This window comes from Falco biarmicus, chromosome 5 (genome assembly GCF_023638135.1).
Source record: "Falco biarmicus isolate bFalBia1 chromosome 5, bFalBia1.pri, whole genome shotgun sequence".
Classification (NCBI taxonomy): domain Eukaryota; kingdom Metazoa; phylum Chordata; class Aves; order Falconiformes; family Falconidae; genus Falco; species Falco biarmicus.
Genome location: NC_079292.1, coordinates 51,769,237 through 51,785,578, shown reverse-complemented (window position 1 = coordinate 51,785,578; position 16,342 = coordinate 51,769,237). Strand labels below are relative to the sequence as shown.

The 16,342-nt window shown below is 40.3% G+C and overlaps 1 protein-coding gene across 4 annotated transcripts in view; it reads right to left on the bottom strand.

Moving 5' to 3' along the window:
• SLC6A15 (solute carrier family 6 member 15) overlaps nucleotides 1-16,023 on the bottom strand; it is a 38,781-nt gene extending 22,758 nt beyond the window's left edge. The window contains exons 1-2 of one of the 4 annotated variants that reach the window (XM_056341216.1): nucleotides 15,785-16,023; nucleotides 4,690-5,167 (exon numbers count right to left, since the gene is read on the bottom strand). In XM_056341216.1, coding sequence (XP_056197191.1) covers nucleotides 4,690-4,978 — 289 coding nt within the window. In that variant the 5' untranslated portion in view covers nucleotides 4,979-5,167; nucleotides 15,785-16,023. Of the gene's footprint in view, nucleotides 1-4,689; nucleotides 5,168-15,401; nucleotides 15,641-15,784 lie in introns of those variants that run through there. The other 3 variants (XM_056341214.1, XM_056341218.1, XM_056341217.1) reach the window with 3 other exon arrangements.
• Nucleotides 16,024-16,342: the final 319 nt, after the last annotated feature.

The following is a 16,342-nucleotide window of genomic DNA, read 5'->3' as shown; positions in this document are numbered from 1 at the left end:
TTTTATCAGGAAAACCCTGATAGAAGGCTTTATGTTTTATCTGTAGGTTTGTAATCTATCCTACTGACAGGATAGTTTTCCCATCACTAGCGTTTCACAGTTTAAATATGTTCAGGTGTGCCTATTTACAAAACTATGCTTAAAAGATGAAAATCCCCTTAGCCAATAAACTTTAAGGAAGAATTACACTTGCAAAATAAAAATAGGACATTTTCAGCACACTGAAGTACAACTAAATTTTGAGACTGATAATACAGTTTAAAGCGCTGATAATAAGTTACTGACAAAAAGCTAAATAATGAAGCCACTGAGTACATACTCAACGCTGGAATACGAGGGAATACTTGCTTTGTTCCCATTCCACCTGTATTAGACAATGAGACTGTAGCTTCTAATGACTACTCGGTCTTTAACGGTTCACCTATTTCCTCAGCAGTTCTTATCAATAGTTGCTGTGCTTTTTATATGACTACAGAACTTCACTGTTCAATCATCTTGTATTTAAGTAGAAAATCCAGACTACTTAACCATAAAAACTCATGATATGACTCTACCCATGCCAATCTTTTAAAAACAAAATGGCAAGATAATCTACTACAGATTTCCCTACGTTGCTCACAGCTTTTATCTGCTTGTTATTGTTTACTAGCTCTTTGGACTTTTCACGTCACAGAAATATTAAAAAGACCGACCTTAAAAAAAAAAAAAAAATCAGGAAATTTGAGTTAATTCTCATGAAAATGCAACACAAAAATCTGTGTGCAGTATTTTGTAGACTCCCAGTAACACCTGCAACACTAGAAGCACCTGATGTTTATTTGTCTTCATAATAATGCTCACTCAAATATCACTTGTTTTAGCAGAACAGCCAATTTAGTTTGGTTTTGTTACTTCCAATATGTGAAAGTACCATTTTATTTCTGCTAATCCCACAGAAAAATGACAACCAAACAGAATGAACTTTAAATTTTGTTGAAAGAAGTGAAGATGTGCAAGCTATTCACCAGACGATAGCAATAGGCAGCAGGAAAATATAGGTCTATTGTCACTATTTGTTAGCCTCACAGCAAGACTGGGTAGATCTGAGCGGTTTGTTTTTAAGGCTCATCAACAATCATAGGAAGCGGAGGCAGCTCTGAACAATACTACATACTAACAAGTTATGAAACTGTTATACAGGAACTATGCCTATCTGAACAGGCAAACCTATTTGCCTTCATATAGTGAAATGATAAATATAACAAAACTCTAAAGCTAAGTCAGAGCTTACCCAGCACCATTGTAAATCACCTTTGTGAGGCATCAAGGAAGAAACAGCTTTTTTATCTGTTAGGCTGCAAAGAGTGGGAGAGGTGCCTTAAATGCCAGGTGGGGACTGGGCATTGCCTACCAGAGGTAAGGAGGACCTGTGGTGAGGACGGAGGTGAAGGAGGCAGATATCCAGTTAGTTCCTAAAAACTTTACTGAGCACCTTCAGCCCCTCATTCACAGAGCCTGAAACTCCTCTGGGCCCTCCCTCTCTTCCAAAGTCAAGAAAACGAGCACTCTGGAGTGCTCTGTCTCCTCCCAACATCTTTTTTTCCGCTTTTGCTACTTCCTGCATCACAGCTACCTCCCCAATGCGGATCAGAGTTTGTCCCAGCTGCACACTAGCCTCTTCTCTCACCTCTCACAACAAACTTTTTTTCTTGGAAAGAGCCAAGTGTGGAAGCCAGCAAAGAGCTATCCAGTCTAGCTGTAACTTAGTTGAACATAAAAAAAATGCCAGATATTACTCTAAATATTTATGAGTTTATATGAATTAAAGCAAGAGGAAAAACTGTTAAAGAATCACAAGAAATAAAATCTAAGGGAGTTGTTTTGGTGGTACAGACCAGACCCAGAAACAGAGACTGGAAAGATATCGACAGACATCCAAGTATCAATGCAGTGTAGCAGGAACTGAAGCCTCATATAAAAATGTGTAGATTTTTTTCCCATGCATTTGAATCTGTCCCTCCCTCCCTCTCCCTATTCTTTTACACACTTGTGAGAATTATCTGTCCATCTGTGCATATATATACAAGCACCAATTTACTTTACACATTTCCATGTTTAGTGTCACCTTCTCTATCTTGCATTCTCATTAACTTGAAAACCAAGAAAGTTTTAGCTCTAATGATCGGTTGCTTTTCTCTGTTGTTCCAAAGGTTGCAATTCACTAAAATGGTGCCAAATTATTGTTAAAAGACAAATACATCCTTGTCTCAGCCATGCGCAGAAAATACTATGTCTCCACAGATCATGTTACACATCCAAGTTCCTGCAATCACAGCACAAGGGAAAGCATTTGATTTCAACCAGAAATGACTCCATATTTATTTTTTCAAGTTTGATTAATCAAAGTGCCATAATTCCTGAAGGTTGGTTCTGTTTTTTTCTAAATTGTGAAATTACGAATTTAAAACATTTATATTTGATGTGAATTAAATTTACACTCAGTGGCAGAGTAACTTCAAAAGTCCCTGACTATGAAACCAACAGCCTAAGGAGCATACCAATGGATCTTTTTTGTTGGTTCAAAGGAGAATCCAATGGGTTTGCAAAATTAGTAACTAAATGCAAACTAATTGTTTAACTAACAGTAAACACGGACTTTCAAAAGGGACACAACTATACAAAACAAACCACTGTAATGTGGTATCCTTGACACTACACAGAATATAAACACTGTAATAGTTTAAAAAACCTTTAACAATATATCAGTTTGGTTTAAAAATTGTTAATTAAAAAATCTTATTTTTTTCCACTAGTAATGAGAAGTGATCAATTCTATACTGTCTAGTAGACTACATAAGACTGCCATCCACTGAAAAGCTACATACAGTTCTTGAGAAATGACATGTAATGTGTTTTCTGTTAATATCAGTCGCAGATTAAGAAAATTTTAGATTCCACACAAATCACTGAATCAATCATTTAATGACTTTCTCTCCGAAATAGTGGAGACAAAAAGGAAGTTAAATGAGAGTGAAAAAAATCTTGCAACAACTAGATATGAAAGAATTTAGACTTTATCCTGAAGATGGAATATTTTGAAGTATAAACTTCATTTTTACTGCTTGAACTGGCTGAGAGAAAACAAAGTCCAGAATTATACTCTGGGTATATTCTAGGCTCATTTTTATACTCCTCAATTACATCAGTCATCATTCAACTTTTACAATCCAGCATGAATAAAATGTTCTTTATTTTCTATTCTGTAGTACAGATTCACTTTTTGTATCACAAAGTGACGTTTGTTTTGATTTCAGCAATTAGCTACAATAGAATGTACATTAATGTAGTACAGTAGAGAACAGTATAACATAAAAAACATCAATCCTGCAATTAGAAGAAGGAAGGTCTCCAGCCTCATACTTCAGTTATTCTGGTTTCAGCTGGGACAGAGTTAATTTTCTTCCTAGCAGCTGGCACAGTGCCGTGTTACTTAGTATGAGAATAATGCTGATAACACAATTGATCGTTTTAGTTGTTGCCAAGTAGTGCTTATTCTAAATCAAATACATTTCGAGTTTCCCATGCTCGGCCAGTGAGCAGGTACACAAGGAGTTGGGAGGGAGCAACAACTGACCTGAACTAACCAAAGGGATACTCCATACCACAGAACATCATGCTGAACATACATCAACTGGGAGGAGTTGGCCAGGGTCTGCCGATTGCTGCTCAGGGACTTGGCTGGGCATCAGTCAGCAGGTGGTGAACAACTGTATTGTGCATCACTTGTGGGTTTTTTTTATTTTTTTCCCTTGGGTTTTATTCTTCTCTCTCCCTCCCTCCTTCATTACAATTATTGTTGTTGTTGTTGTTATTATTATTTTTGCTTTATTTCAATTATTAAACTCTTCTTGTGAAACCCATGGGCTGAGATTGTTCTGATTCCCCATCCCACTAGAAGCATGGTGGCAGTGAGCAAGCAAGCAGCTGCGTGGTGCTTCGCTGCTGGCTGGGGTTAAGCCACAATACTACTACATTCAAGACCATAGACAGACAGCTAACAAACTGCTTAACATTATTGTTCAAAGTGAAAGATAACTTGTTATTTAGGAAAACAGTTAACTATGCAAGAGCACAAACCAAATGCATTCCCTTAATGTAATGATTTAAAATACTCATTATCAGTAAAAAAAAATAAATTCCTTTCCACTCCTACAGTATTTTGTTGTTCTCATAAAAGCAAATTGTGATCAAATGGCCTAGGAGCTAAAAGCAATTAAAAAGTAGAGATATGAAGCTTAGTACTGCTAAATACTCAAGACTGAACACTGCTTTGATCTTTAAAATGGATGCAGATTTAATGCCTTGATTTGTTGTCCAAGTACAACAAAAAACACTTTAGCACAATAGCACTGTCCTAAATAATGCAACCCCTTCATAAATATGCGTTTTGCTTAGCCACTAGTTTGACCACTTGTTAAGGTCATATCAAGAACTTTCTCCCCTCAAATGGAATCTTAGAAGAATCTTCTACTTACTTTAACAGATGTGTCTCTCTAGAGAGAATATAGGGCTTTCCTCATAGGCTCTGGCAGAAGTTAAAAGAAAAACCTGACACGATGGAGCAAGTTTTACTGTGGATATCTCTGCTAACCTTGAGACCTGAAAGGTTAGCTTCATCATTTAGCTACAACTAGCTATCACAAGACTTACCTCCACCATTTTTCTGACACAGATATGGGAATCGCCACACATTCCCCAATCCCACAGAAAATCCAACTTGTGCCAGAATATACTGGAGTTTGCTGTTCCAAGCAGGTCTTTCATCTTCTACATCTGAGCCTTCTTCAACATCTACATCTTTTTCTTCCTGATCATCAACCATAAGTTCACTCTTCTTAAAGGCATCATCTGAAGAGTCTTCATTAGAGAGAAGGTCCTTAACTGACTCAATGACCTCATCATCTAGTTCTCTTTTCACTACCTTGCTGTTCTTAGGCATTTGTAATACGAGAAAAACAGTAAGATCAAGTTCAGCTGAGACAGATGGACAAGCGCTGAAGAAAGCTCTCCCCCTGTTCCACTAAAAATATTGAAGAAACAGACTGAAGATAGTGCCTGATGAGTCCTTGATAGTAGGCAACCAAGAGTAAAGACTTCTGCTTCTCAACACTTGTTCTACTGAAAGTATCTGTGGGGAAAAAAAAAAAAAAAAGAAGAATATTACACTATTATGCAGAACAAACATAATTTAGAAGACATATGCTTTGGTTTACCAATTTCTGCTGATCTCAATGACTTGACAAGAGGAGAAAGAGATAAAAAAGGGATGTTAAACCATTTCCAAATTGTAGGAATTAAATCCACTGTTTGGTCTTAAATATTTATGTTGAATACATTTCATTCACTTGCTAAGGGTTTTTTGGGGGATTGATTTTTGTTTCCTAAATCGCTCATATTCTGACAGCATAACAAGATTCTTCTTATCGGGCATAATGACATATGCACTTTACATAAAATTTAGGACCCCAATTCTATTACTTTTTGACTTAGCAGCTGTACTTGAATTTATTAAAAATATTTTAAGAGAAGCAGATCTAAGTTTTTCAGACCATTTCAGGAAGTCATACAGCAATTAAATATTTGATATACAGGATGCACCCAGTGCTTTCAAAAGCAAGGGTGACTTATTTTCCTATATTCTTCATCAAGGAATTTATAATCACAATCATATTTTCAAAGGAGAGATGCTCATCTTTAATGAGCTTTGATGCTTTAGATAGTTGCTTAGAAATAGGAAATAAATAAGCATATCTGAAACATCTGAAAAGCTGTAACCAAACCCATTTAAAAAGCCTGCTGTTTCAAACATGCACGTACAGACACAAAAATGCTTGCACTTGAATATTTGTTTTTCTTTAACACAATGAATCACTTAAAAAGACAGACTTGCTTGCAGCTGCCATGCTGAAGGTAAGTGTAAGTTTTTGGGGAGGAATGTTTTTTGAGAAATTCTTCACTAATCACATGGGATAAAACTAGTATGTGCAAAGCCATCTGCACAATTAAGAGCCTTAAAAGGGATTTAGATTATGTGTAAAGCTTCACAAAAACCCTAACGAGGGAATACACAAGTAGTCTAATCAAAAGCTGCTAACTGATGAGAATCAGAAATTACTCTGGGATACATGAGACCTTTCAGCTTTTGCTTATGGACTTGCTGAAACATTTGGTCCATAGGACGAAGGCTGTATCATGTTCTGATGAACTCCCACGTAGCTGGGAACTGCAAGGTATTATTTCTGGACTGTTAGCACAATAATTGAGAGACCAAGCATCTCACGGCTGCCTCAGTGATGGATCAGAAGGAAAGATGTTAAGCCACTAGAACCCAGCCCACAGCTTATGAAGATGAGACTTCCCAACAACAGAACTAAAACCTCTGCCACCAAAAGGACTATCAGCAGCCTCCTGACCAACAGGACAATTACCTTTTTCAATAGTTCCCAAGGATTTGGAAGTTGAACTTCACTCCAGTTGCCTACTGAACTCCATTGTTACCTCTCTTCATTCATTCCATGGACTCCTGTCACTGCCTTTTCACTTTCCCTCTCCTGTTACTGTCTCTTCTCAGCAACTCCAACTCTGGCAGACAGCCCAAATTTTTTAAGCACTGTAAAGCCTACTGGTTTGTGATCTGCTTCATGCTCATTATTGTTGCAGAAGGGTTCAGGGTACTATAAACCTTCCTTCTAATACGTGGTGAAACTAGCATCAGGCTTTGTTGTGACTGATACCAGTTCTTAAAATTAAGTGCATGAGCTATACACAGAACAGTATAATAGGGAAAGAGAGCTGTTCAGACAATAGAGAAATCCTAGTACTGTATCCTGTACATCTGGGCTAAAGTAATGTATCTTCAGCCTCTTTTTATCCGTTTGATATTTTGGGCTGTAAACTCAAAGGACTACACCCTCTTCTATTCCATGTATGGTTCAGTAGCTCTTAGCTCTGACTCGAGACATCTAGGTAGAACCAGAACGCAGTAATACCTTGAGCTGAAGCACTTAAGCAGTCCTAAAGGAGTTTTGGGACTATACGCCACAGCAACTGGTACTTCAACCACTACTTTTAGTCACATTGCAAACTTCTCTTTTCCTTCTGTTCCACTGATGTAAATTAGAGCACAGCTTCTCAGTTCCAGTAATTAATAATAAGTTTAGGGTATACATTAAAACAAAACAATCTTCTCTCTGTATTTAATATAACAGCTGCACAAGTGAAACTACATCAGTATTTGCCTGTAGATCTGAAATCCTTCTCGAACTGTAATAAGCAAAATATATTTTCAGTTGAAAAGGCATAAAACATCTATCAGTATTTATTAAAATGTTTTAAAAGGTCATATCTGTATTAATTATTTTAGATAGTAGTAACTTTCATGGCAGCAGTACGATTTATCTGGAGCTCTCAGATGAGTCAATTCAAACTGAAATTGCATCATTCTGTCCTGTCATGCGTTAAACATTGCATTACTACACTTCAGAATAAACTGGGCTTGATACTTTTATTCCTAGGACAGTATCATATTAATTTCCCTTTCGTTAACCTTCCATTAAGCAGGATGTTATCCATAGCACTCATCACTGTACAAGACCTGCAATAGTTGCAGAGCTTGAGAAAAATGTGGGAGAAATGCTCAGCAGACTGGTGCTTGGTTCTAACAGTACTGGTCTTCTAACTGAATACGTATTCTTGGTCAAACTGAATCAATAATGCAGGAGAGTCCTTCAGGATACATCATAAATCCGTAAGTGGTCTCTCACTGTCAGATTTAACAACTTGTTCTCTGTACTAAAGGAGTCAGTACCAAACTAAACAAGGAGTCCTACCTCACCAGACACTACCATCAGCTACAAATGTTCAAAGCATGGTCCCAGCTGGTTTGTGCAGGGTCTGCCATTGTGTGCTCAGCACTCCCAGAACACACTCCAAAACATGCACAGAAGCCTCCCTCTTCAACCCAAAACAAATGTGCACAGAAGGCAGATACCAAACTACTCAGCCCGAGTTAGGCCTAGATATGAGTGCTCCCTAGTGAAAACTGCATAGATACCTAGTAAAGTTCACCAGCACAGTCTCGCTAAACACAAACCACTGAACAAGCTTTTTTTTTTTTCTTTTTTTTACATCACCATATTGAACTTCAGCACTTTGACTTGTAAAATGCTATTTTAGACTCCCACACCACATGGATCTAGTCCAGTATTGAAGTTCTTTGTTAGCATCAAATAGTAATTAGGAAATATCATGCCAAATTCTGTTAAACTGCTCTTTCGTTAGTTCCCCTACTAGCTAACCTTCTACACAGTCCTGTGCAGTAATACATTATTATGTGATAGGACTGTTTGTGCTAAGTATCATTAAAAATCTATATAAGCCACCGTATTTACTAGTGAAGTACAGAATTTGGTATAATAGACTCAGTCATTACTGAGACCATTTTAAACTCCAAGTTCTAAACAGTGTCATATTTTAAAATATTACTATACTATACTGTTACCAGCACCTTGGAATAAAAGCAAAATGTCTGAAGTATAACTTAGCCTTATCAAACCTGTTTGTTTGGGGGTTGCTTTGGTTTTGGGTGGGGTTTTTTTCCCATATATAAGATGTAGATCATGGAATTTGATCGACTGATTTAATTCTGGTTTCCAGGCAGTTTCACTCATCCTTTTCATAACTCAAATGATGTCATATGTCAGGTGAAAACACTGAAGGGAAATTTCTATTATCACATTTACTGGAAAATATTAATATTTCTCTGAATATTTCCACTACTAAAATGAAAAAATAAAGATGCTGTCTCTTTTCTTATGTAAAATAACTTTAAAAAAAATCAAAAATTTATCTTAAAACTGACCTGACAGGTGTGTGTATTGTTTGAGGGAATTTAACAGAATGGTAATTGCTGAACAGTACATGGTTCAGTCGGAAGAACATTCAGAAAATTGTGTCACTGAATTACCAGTAATAACTAATCTGAGTTACAAACTTTTGGAAACAACTTACTAAATCAAACAAATCAGCTGGATTTTTATGATGTCTTACTAGCACTGTCCTCAATATGTTACAGTCTCTATTTCTTTTTCATACTGAAAGATAAAACAGGGAGTCTTTTCTGACACATCATGCAGACTGCAGACCCAAACTTCCTTTCTCAGAACACAGTAGGAATTTTGTTATTTTCTTCTACAGAAGAAGCAGCAAGCCTTAATACATCAGCATGCAGAAGTAAAGTAACCTGATTAGACTCCCACATTATTAGCAGATTAAGCAATAATAATCCCTTGCGACAGAGAATTCAGACCCAAATTAGCTCCCTGGGAGATCTGAGCTTGCTATAGAACTTTTACTTCAGCTTCAGGCCCACATTCAGACACACTGGCACAGGGAGATAAGACCTGTAAAGCCTCCGCTGACTAAACTGCAAGCGTTTGCAGGAAGACTCAAAGGAACTTCATTAGTCAAAGGACCGAGACACACTGAAAAATGTTGCTGCATGCCCTTTTCTCCCCATCTTTCTTATACATAATACCAAGTAAGGGAGTTGTACTAGCTCTGTCCAATGCTGCCTGCTCCTCTTTACCATTAAGCTAGTAATGGATCTTATGTCAGGCTCCGTCTTGACACAGGTCTAGAGAGCTCTTCTTGCCAATATACGGGCAGTAGTAGATGAACATCATTACTTCTAGTTCTCTCAACTGTGTAGTACCAGTAAACAATTAAAAGTTATGAGGCTGGAGATTTTCACAATGCGTGCAGAAAACACAAACACCAAAAAAAAAAAAATATCTCACTTGCTTACAAATTTGGAAGTATAATGAGTACAACTGCCCCATGTTCTTGCAATTACAGCACAAGTCTCTACAAAAAAAGCTATTTGTAAAGCAACTTCATGTTTAAAATATTCCACAACACTATTGCAACAACTGATAGAACTAAATAATAAAGAACTTTTAACAATGTTTTTCTGACATAAATTAGAACATGATTTTTTTTACGTTGTGTTCCTTTTTAAAACCTGCACTCCTTGCCAAAAAGGAAAGTCCAATAAACCCTCCATTCTTTTCTAACACAGTGAACTTTATTTTTTCTTCATTATTTTATTTTTATATCTGAGGAAAACACAACAATTTAGCAAAATTATTTACATTCAAATTTTAACACATTACAAATAATCCTCAAATCTTCTTTGATCAAAAATAGCTTCAATTTTCAATGTGAGTTGGGGGGGGTGGGGTATTAAAATAGCATGTTCATACCTCATAAAAGACTATCAAGAAAGTCCAGACAGAAAGCAACTTTCTACAAGGCTACTGTAGATCATCAAAAACCAGATAAAAGAAAGGATACCTTTTTAAGTTAAATGTTTGCCATTAAAGGGAGAAAAAGATTAATGTTCTGTTCTTCAGACCTCTGTGTTCTTCTCCAGTGAAGCAGCTAACATATCAACATGCTGCTGGGGGGGGGAGCAAAATGCAATATAAAGCTGCAGCCAGTTCACATTACTATAATATCTGCTTTCAAGGTAGATTATGATAGTACAGTATACCAGTCCAGTCCTACAAGCTTATGATCTTACACTCCCATTCTACAAAATCTCCACCTTGACTCCCAGTGAAGACACCAGTATGATTCAGCAGAGGATACAGAACTAAAAGTCAGGATTCTCACCACAGCAGATGTTCATTACAGATCCTGATGGATATATTCATGCCAAACATCTCAGTCTGTATGAAATCACTGGATGAGAACTGTATGCAAAAGTGAAGAAGATGAGCTTTTTCAACTTGAAGGAAACCTGTAAAATGCATCTCTAATACCAGTCTACGAGCCAGGCAGAAGAAAGCATGATGGGAACAACCAATACAGGAAAAGGCAAACCAAAAGTTTTAGGAACAAAGGACTACTGTGAGTCTGCAAAAAAGGAACTGGGCCACTGGGGCAGACAGGATGGTGCCAGGGCAGGGGGGGAATAGCTAATGACCATCATATCTGAATGAGAAAGAGAGAAGGAAGACTGCAGGAGCAAACCAGGTGTCCTGGGAGTATTGTGATTGTGAAGAATGGCTATCGCTGGGGGTATCTGTGTATAGATAATTATTTCGGCAACAGTTACACCGAGTTACAGCACTCACTGCACAGACTGAATTACTGCTGCAATGCAGCATCATATTCTTTGGCAGAAATAAGAATACGCACCATAGCCTTTTTGCCTAGTCAAGCCCATTTTTATCTACCTACTGAAGCAGCCATTATGCTGCTCTTCAGCCTGAACTACATGATCGAGCATTTTTCCCTAGCTAGTTTTAATAAGCTTGTCAGTAACACATACAGATTCAGTAAGTACTGAACTCAATCATAGTGAAACATAGTTATATTGTATACAATGAAACTTCAATTTCTCTGCATTCTTCCCTGATGCTATCTGAGACATGCTAATGCATGTTACACATACTACATTACATTGTAATAAAGTAAGAGCTCTTTGGGCTACAGGAGACTTGAAAGCATTAGAAAGACTAAATGTTTTTGATTCTGGTGTCTCTATACAATTAAACCATTTAGACTATAGCAGAACTATTTAAAAGATGCAAGACTAAATTCACACCTGCTGCAAATACGGTAGTTATAGCGACTTCAGTGACACTGCATCTGTTTCATATTGCTGGAAAATTTGTTCTCAGTTCCCACAAAATGTTCTTCCTGGCTTTATCTTACATCAAGACCCTGCATCTGTCTCAAATGCAGGCAGCTTCTCTCCCAGGCCAGTCTCCTTAAATTTTAGTTACAGGAGAATACTTTCTACTATTATTATAACAACAAACACAATGAGTTGACAAATACAGTAAGATTTCTTTCTCGAAATTGTTCAGTCAATAGATGTGATCTTCTTGTATGTACAACTTCTTCCAAATCACTGCCCAATAGAAATACCTATGAACAGAAATATCTGTCTAAGAGAGAATGTTACAACCTAAAGCTCTTGAATGTCTTTTTTTTTTCTCCCCTTTTTATTGCATATAATCTCTGAACACTTTATTGGCCTTACTGTATTTTCTCACCTGCTTTCACAGATTTCTCCATATTTCTTCTCACAAATCAACTTCACTGAAATACTTCACAGACTTACATTACGTGCTTACTGTAATTTCCTATTCAGATGAAGAAAACACGTCACTTATTCTGCAGTCTTTTCTTATGTGTACTTTACCGAAGGAACAAATTCAATAGTTACCACTCCTCCAGCTGAAGCTGAGGGAAGTAATCTCAGCAATTCTGACAATACTCCACCCTTGACCAGTGAAGCTCAAAAGGCTTAACTGCTGGCAGCTTGAAACAAAGTCTCTGTTTTCTAAGTTCACCTTATAAGCTGCAAGAGGAACACAACTTTATAAAATCTTGTAACACTTCTGAGAAGTAAGAGGATATAAAAGTATATGAAATATTTCACTAAAGTACTGAAGTTCTTTAAGTTGCAAAATCAAGTACTGAAAGTTAGACACTACCAGATATATAGCTGCCCCGAGACCTTAATTCTCTGCCTTCTGTGCTTCGGGATGGATCAATAAATAAATCACATTGTCCTTGGGAAGAATTTATGTGATTACTACTTTGTCTGGTTTTTATACACAAGCAAAGAAGCTGAATTGTTCTTAGGTTAGCAGAAATCTTGCTTCTCCTCAAATCTGATTGTTTAATTCCATTATATAAATCATGTTTTAAATTTATGTTACAGTAAAACCCCACATCTTTAAAAAGAAAATCATTAATACCAATTCCACTATAGAAAAATCAAACACTGTAGGCTTTCCCATCCTTTCTCCATTTTGGCTTAAGAGCATGCTGAATCATTAGCACTGCAGTACACATTTCCGACACTTGAAATGCAAAAATAATACCATTTGCCAGCAGCAAAAAAATTTTTTCCCCAAAGTGGGAAATACACTACTGGCATGTGAGTTAGATTCAAGGCATCGTACACAGTGTTACATCTTTTTCTTTTCCTTCTCCCATACAGAAAATAAGGAACCCCCAGTCTTAAGAGTGAAGGGTAAGAATGAAGCACTCTGTTTCAGTGTAGGCTTCTGGGAAGCTCAGCCCAGTTACTGCCATTGCCTAAAGCAACCGTTCTGGTAGTTGCCATTGCTCTTTCACACACGTTGTACAGATGGGCTTGTGCATCTGCTCTTCAGCAGAGTAGTGCTCAGTTATCATTTGTCGATGATACTTTCATTCCTCAATTATTCAAGAACATTTCCTGAGTAATGGCAAGATTTACTTTGAATCAAATTTCAAGGAAGAAGGGAGTTTCTTAAGTTTCGAGATGCTACCTGCTGATATATCAATGTCATTCTGCAACCGAGAATTCAGAGATATTTACAGTGACATGGAAAAGCTGCTACTGGTATTATCATTTTCTACAACCTATTGCCATGTTGATCTATAAACTTTATGAGCAAAGGGCTCAGAACTGTTCTACTGATATTTTGCCTTTTGAGCAAGAACATTATTCCTTGGTATGAGTGAAACAGAACAATGGAAAGTAGCTAAGAGAGGTGACATGGACTGGTGAATGTGTCCTCAATGTTGTACACACTTCTGGTTGTACACTAGAGAATTTCGGGGAAAAAAAATAAAAATCTGCCTTCCCAAAAAGATTCCTACCACAAATACTTCCCAAGTGATGTAATTCCATACCACTGAGCAGCAACTACTCCAGTATATCTAACACTGCTATTTATGCCAAAATGAATTGCTGTAATTAGTAGATTGTGATTCTAAATAACCTGTGATTTTTTTTTTCTTTTCTGATAAATTCAGCATTTTAGAAGTTCTGTACATACAGTATTTTGCAATATACAGCAGGGAAGAGAGTTGACAGAGTTGTTCCATCTATATGGTTCTCATCTGCACTACTTTTTTTTTAAAAAAAAAAAATCATAAGAATAACAAGACACTAAAGGTCAACAGAAATCATTTTATGCTGCAAAACTAGTTTCAAGATGCCTTAGCAGTTTCACTTACTCAGTTTCACTATTGGTGACACATCTGAACAGCTATGAAATGGTTTGGGTTTTGACACAGAGATCAAAACCAATGGGATTTTTGTTCTTGAATCTGAAGTGCAGAGTTGAGCCCAAACAGAGTGTCTGATATGCACTGAATGCAGGCTGTAATTCTATATTTATCTTAATATGGTCTACGTGTAAACCAAGATCTTGTACATTAACCACGACAAAAACCAAGCAATCTTTCCTTATTTTTTTAAATTTCCTATTTGATGAGCTGTTGATGGGAAACACGCTACTAAATAGAAAAATAAGGCTTCAGTATGTTGTCATAGTTTTTTAATCAAATGGAGTACGCTGTCTACATAACACACCCAGTGCACACGTAGATGACATCAAATAACAAAATCTTTACTTCATTTATACTTTTATTTGGAGAGGGAAACAGAGATTTGGAACCCTGTCTTATAAGCAGTATGTCACAGTGACATATTGATGGTGACGTACTACTGAGAAATAGTTAAGCTTCTCTTAGGAAACAATACTACAGCAGAGAGCTTGTTATGAAGCAATACCACACAGAAAATAAAATGGCTGATGAGGATGAGGTGTTGACTACACCTTTTACAAATAAAGTGCAATTTACTTAAGTGGAACGAATCCCATTGCACCTCTCATGTGGCAGGTCAGTGTGTCTGCGCGGACATATTTCAGTCATCTCCTTTACTTCCACAACAAAAGCAAAGCCTTGCGAAGAAATTCCACTTTGCTCTAATACTAGCAAAATCGGCACAAGACCTGCCAAAACGGGCATGGGAAATGAGAAGAATCAATAAGAGAACTGAAGAGAAAGAAAAAAAAAAATTAGATCAGTGGGAGAAAACCCTAGGTATGAACCAGCCCCAGCACGCAGAGCACCGCAACCATTCAAATCCTGTATGGAAAACAAATGCAGGACGCACAAAGGTTGAGCAGCGGTCCTCGCCGCCATTCCCACCCAAACATGGCTGACGCCAGGGCGCACCAGCCCAGCCCCGGGGCCGCTCCCGCCGGCGCGGGACGCGGGGCTGCTGGTGCCCGCCGGGCGACGCCCACGCGCCGCGGCAACAATGCAGCGCGCGGGCGCCCCCCACCCACCGCCCGCGCCGCCACCCCGCGCCCCGCACGCTGCCGCCGGCACAAGGCGGGGACCGGCGCCCGCGGGCCGCCCCCGGCGATGTTCCCGCTCCCTCATCAGCCGGAGCGACGAGGCCGGTCCCGCTGCCGGCCGTCCCGTGGCGCGGCCCGCACGGACCTGCCCGACGGAGGCAGCCCTCGTCCCGCTCTCCCTGAAACGCGCGACACACGCACCGAAGGTGTCCCGCGCACCAGGCGGGCGGTGAACGAGACGCCTGCCACTCGTGGTAGGGAACGGGCGCAGGCTCCCCGCCCCCAAAGCGGCAACAGCCCCGTGCATCCTAACCTACCGCCGAGTTAAACCACATGGGCGGCTTCTAGCGGGCGCTCGCTATTGTCTCCCGGCGGGCCGGCGCCCTCCCGGCCCGCGGGAGGCTGCCGCCGGGGCGAAGGCAAGCCTCCCCGGGGGGGCTGGGGGAACCCGCAGCAAAGCGGACCCCGGGCGGAAAGGGCCCCCCCGCCCCCACCCCCCGCCAGCACACACGCGGCGCCCCCCCCCCCCGCGGCCCCAGCCGCACGGCAGAGCGGGGAGAGCGTGGGGGCGGCTACCGCCTCACCTCGCCTTACCTCCACCCGCGGAGTTCACTGGGCGCCGGCTGCGGGAAGGAGGCGGTGGGGGGCTGGGTGCCCCCACGGGCTCGGAGCGGCGAGCGGAGCTGTGCGGGCGCGGGGCTCAGCGGCGGGCAGGCTGCGGTAGGCACATGTGCCCAGTCCTCGCTGCGACGGCGTTTAAAGACAGACATAAAAGCGGCGGGGGGAGAGGAAGGGGGAGGGCAACGCCGGGCAGGGGGAGCCGCACCTCCTGACGCAGGGAGGAGCTCCCCCCGCCTGCAGCAGCTTCTGCTTCGCTGGAGGCGGGCGGGGCGGAGACGGTGGCGGCGGGAGAGGAAGAGGGAGAGGTCCGCCGGCATCGCTGCCGCGCAAAGCGCCCTGCGGCCGCGCCCCGGCACTGCGGCGGCCCGTCCCCTGCCGCCTTCTGCCTGGTCGCGGGACGGTCACGCTGTCCCCGGCCTGCGAGGGGCCGGTGGCGCTGCCCTGGGCCCACGTTGGCGGGGCGGTGGCCTCTGGGGTGGCCTGGAGGCGGGCGGCAGGCACACGGGTGTGGGCTTCCCTGC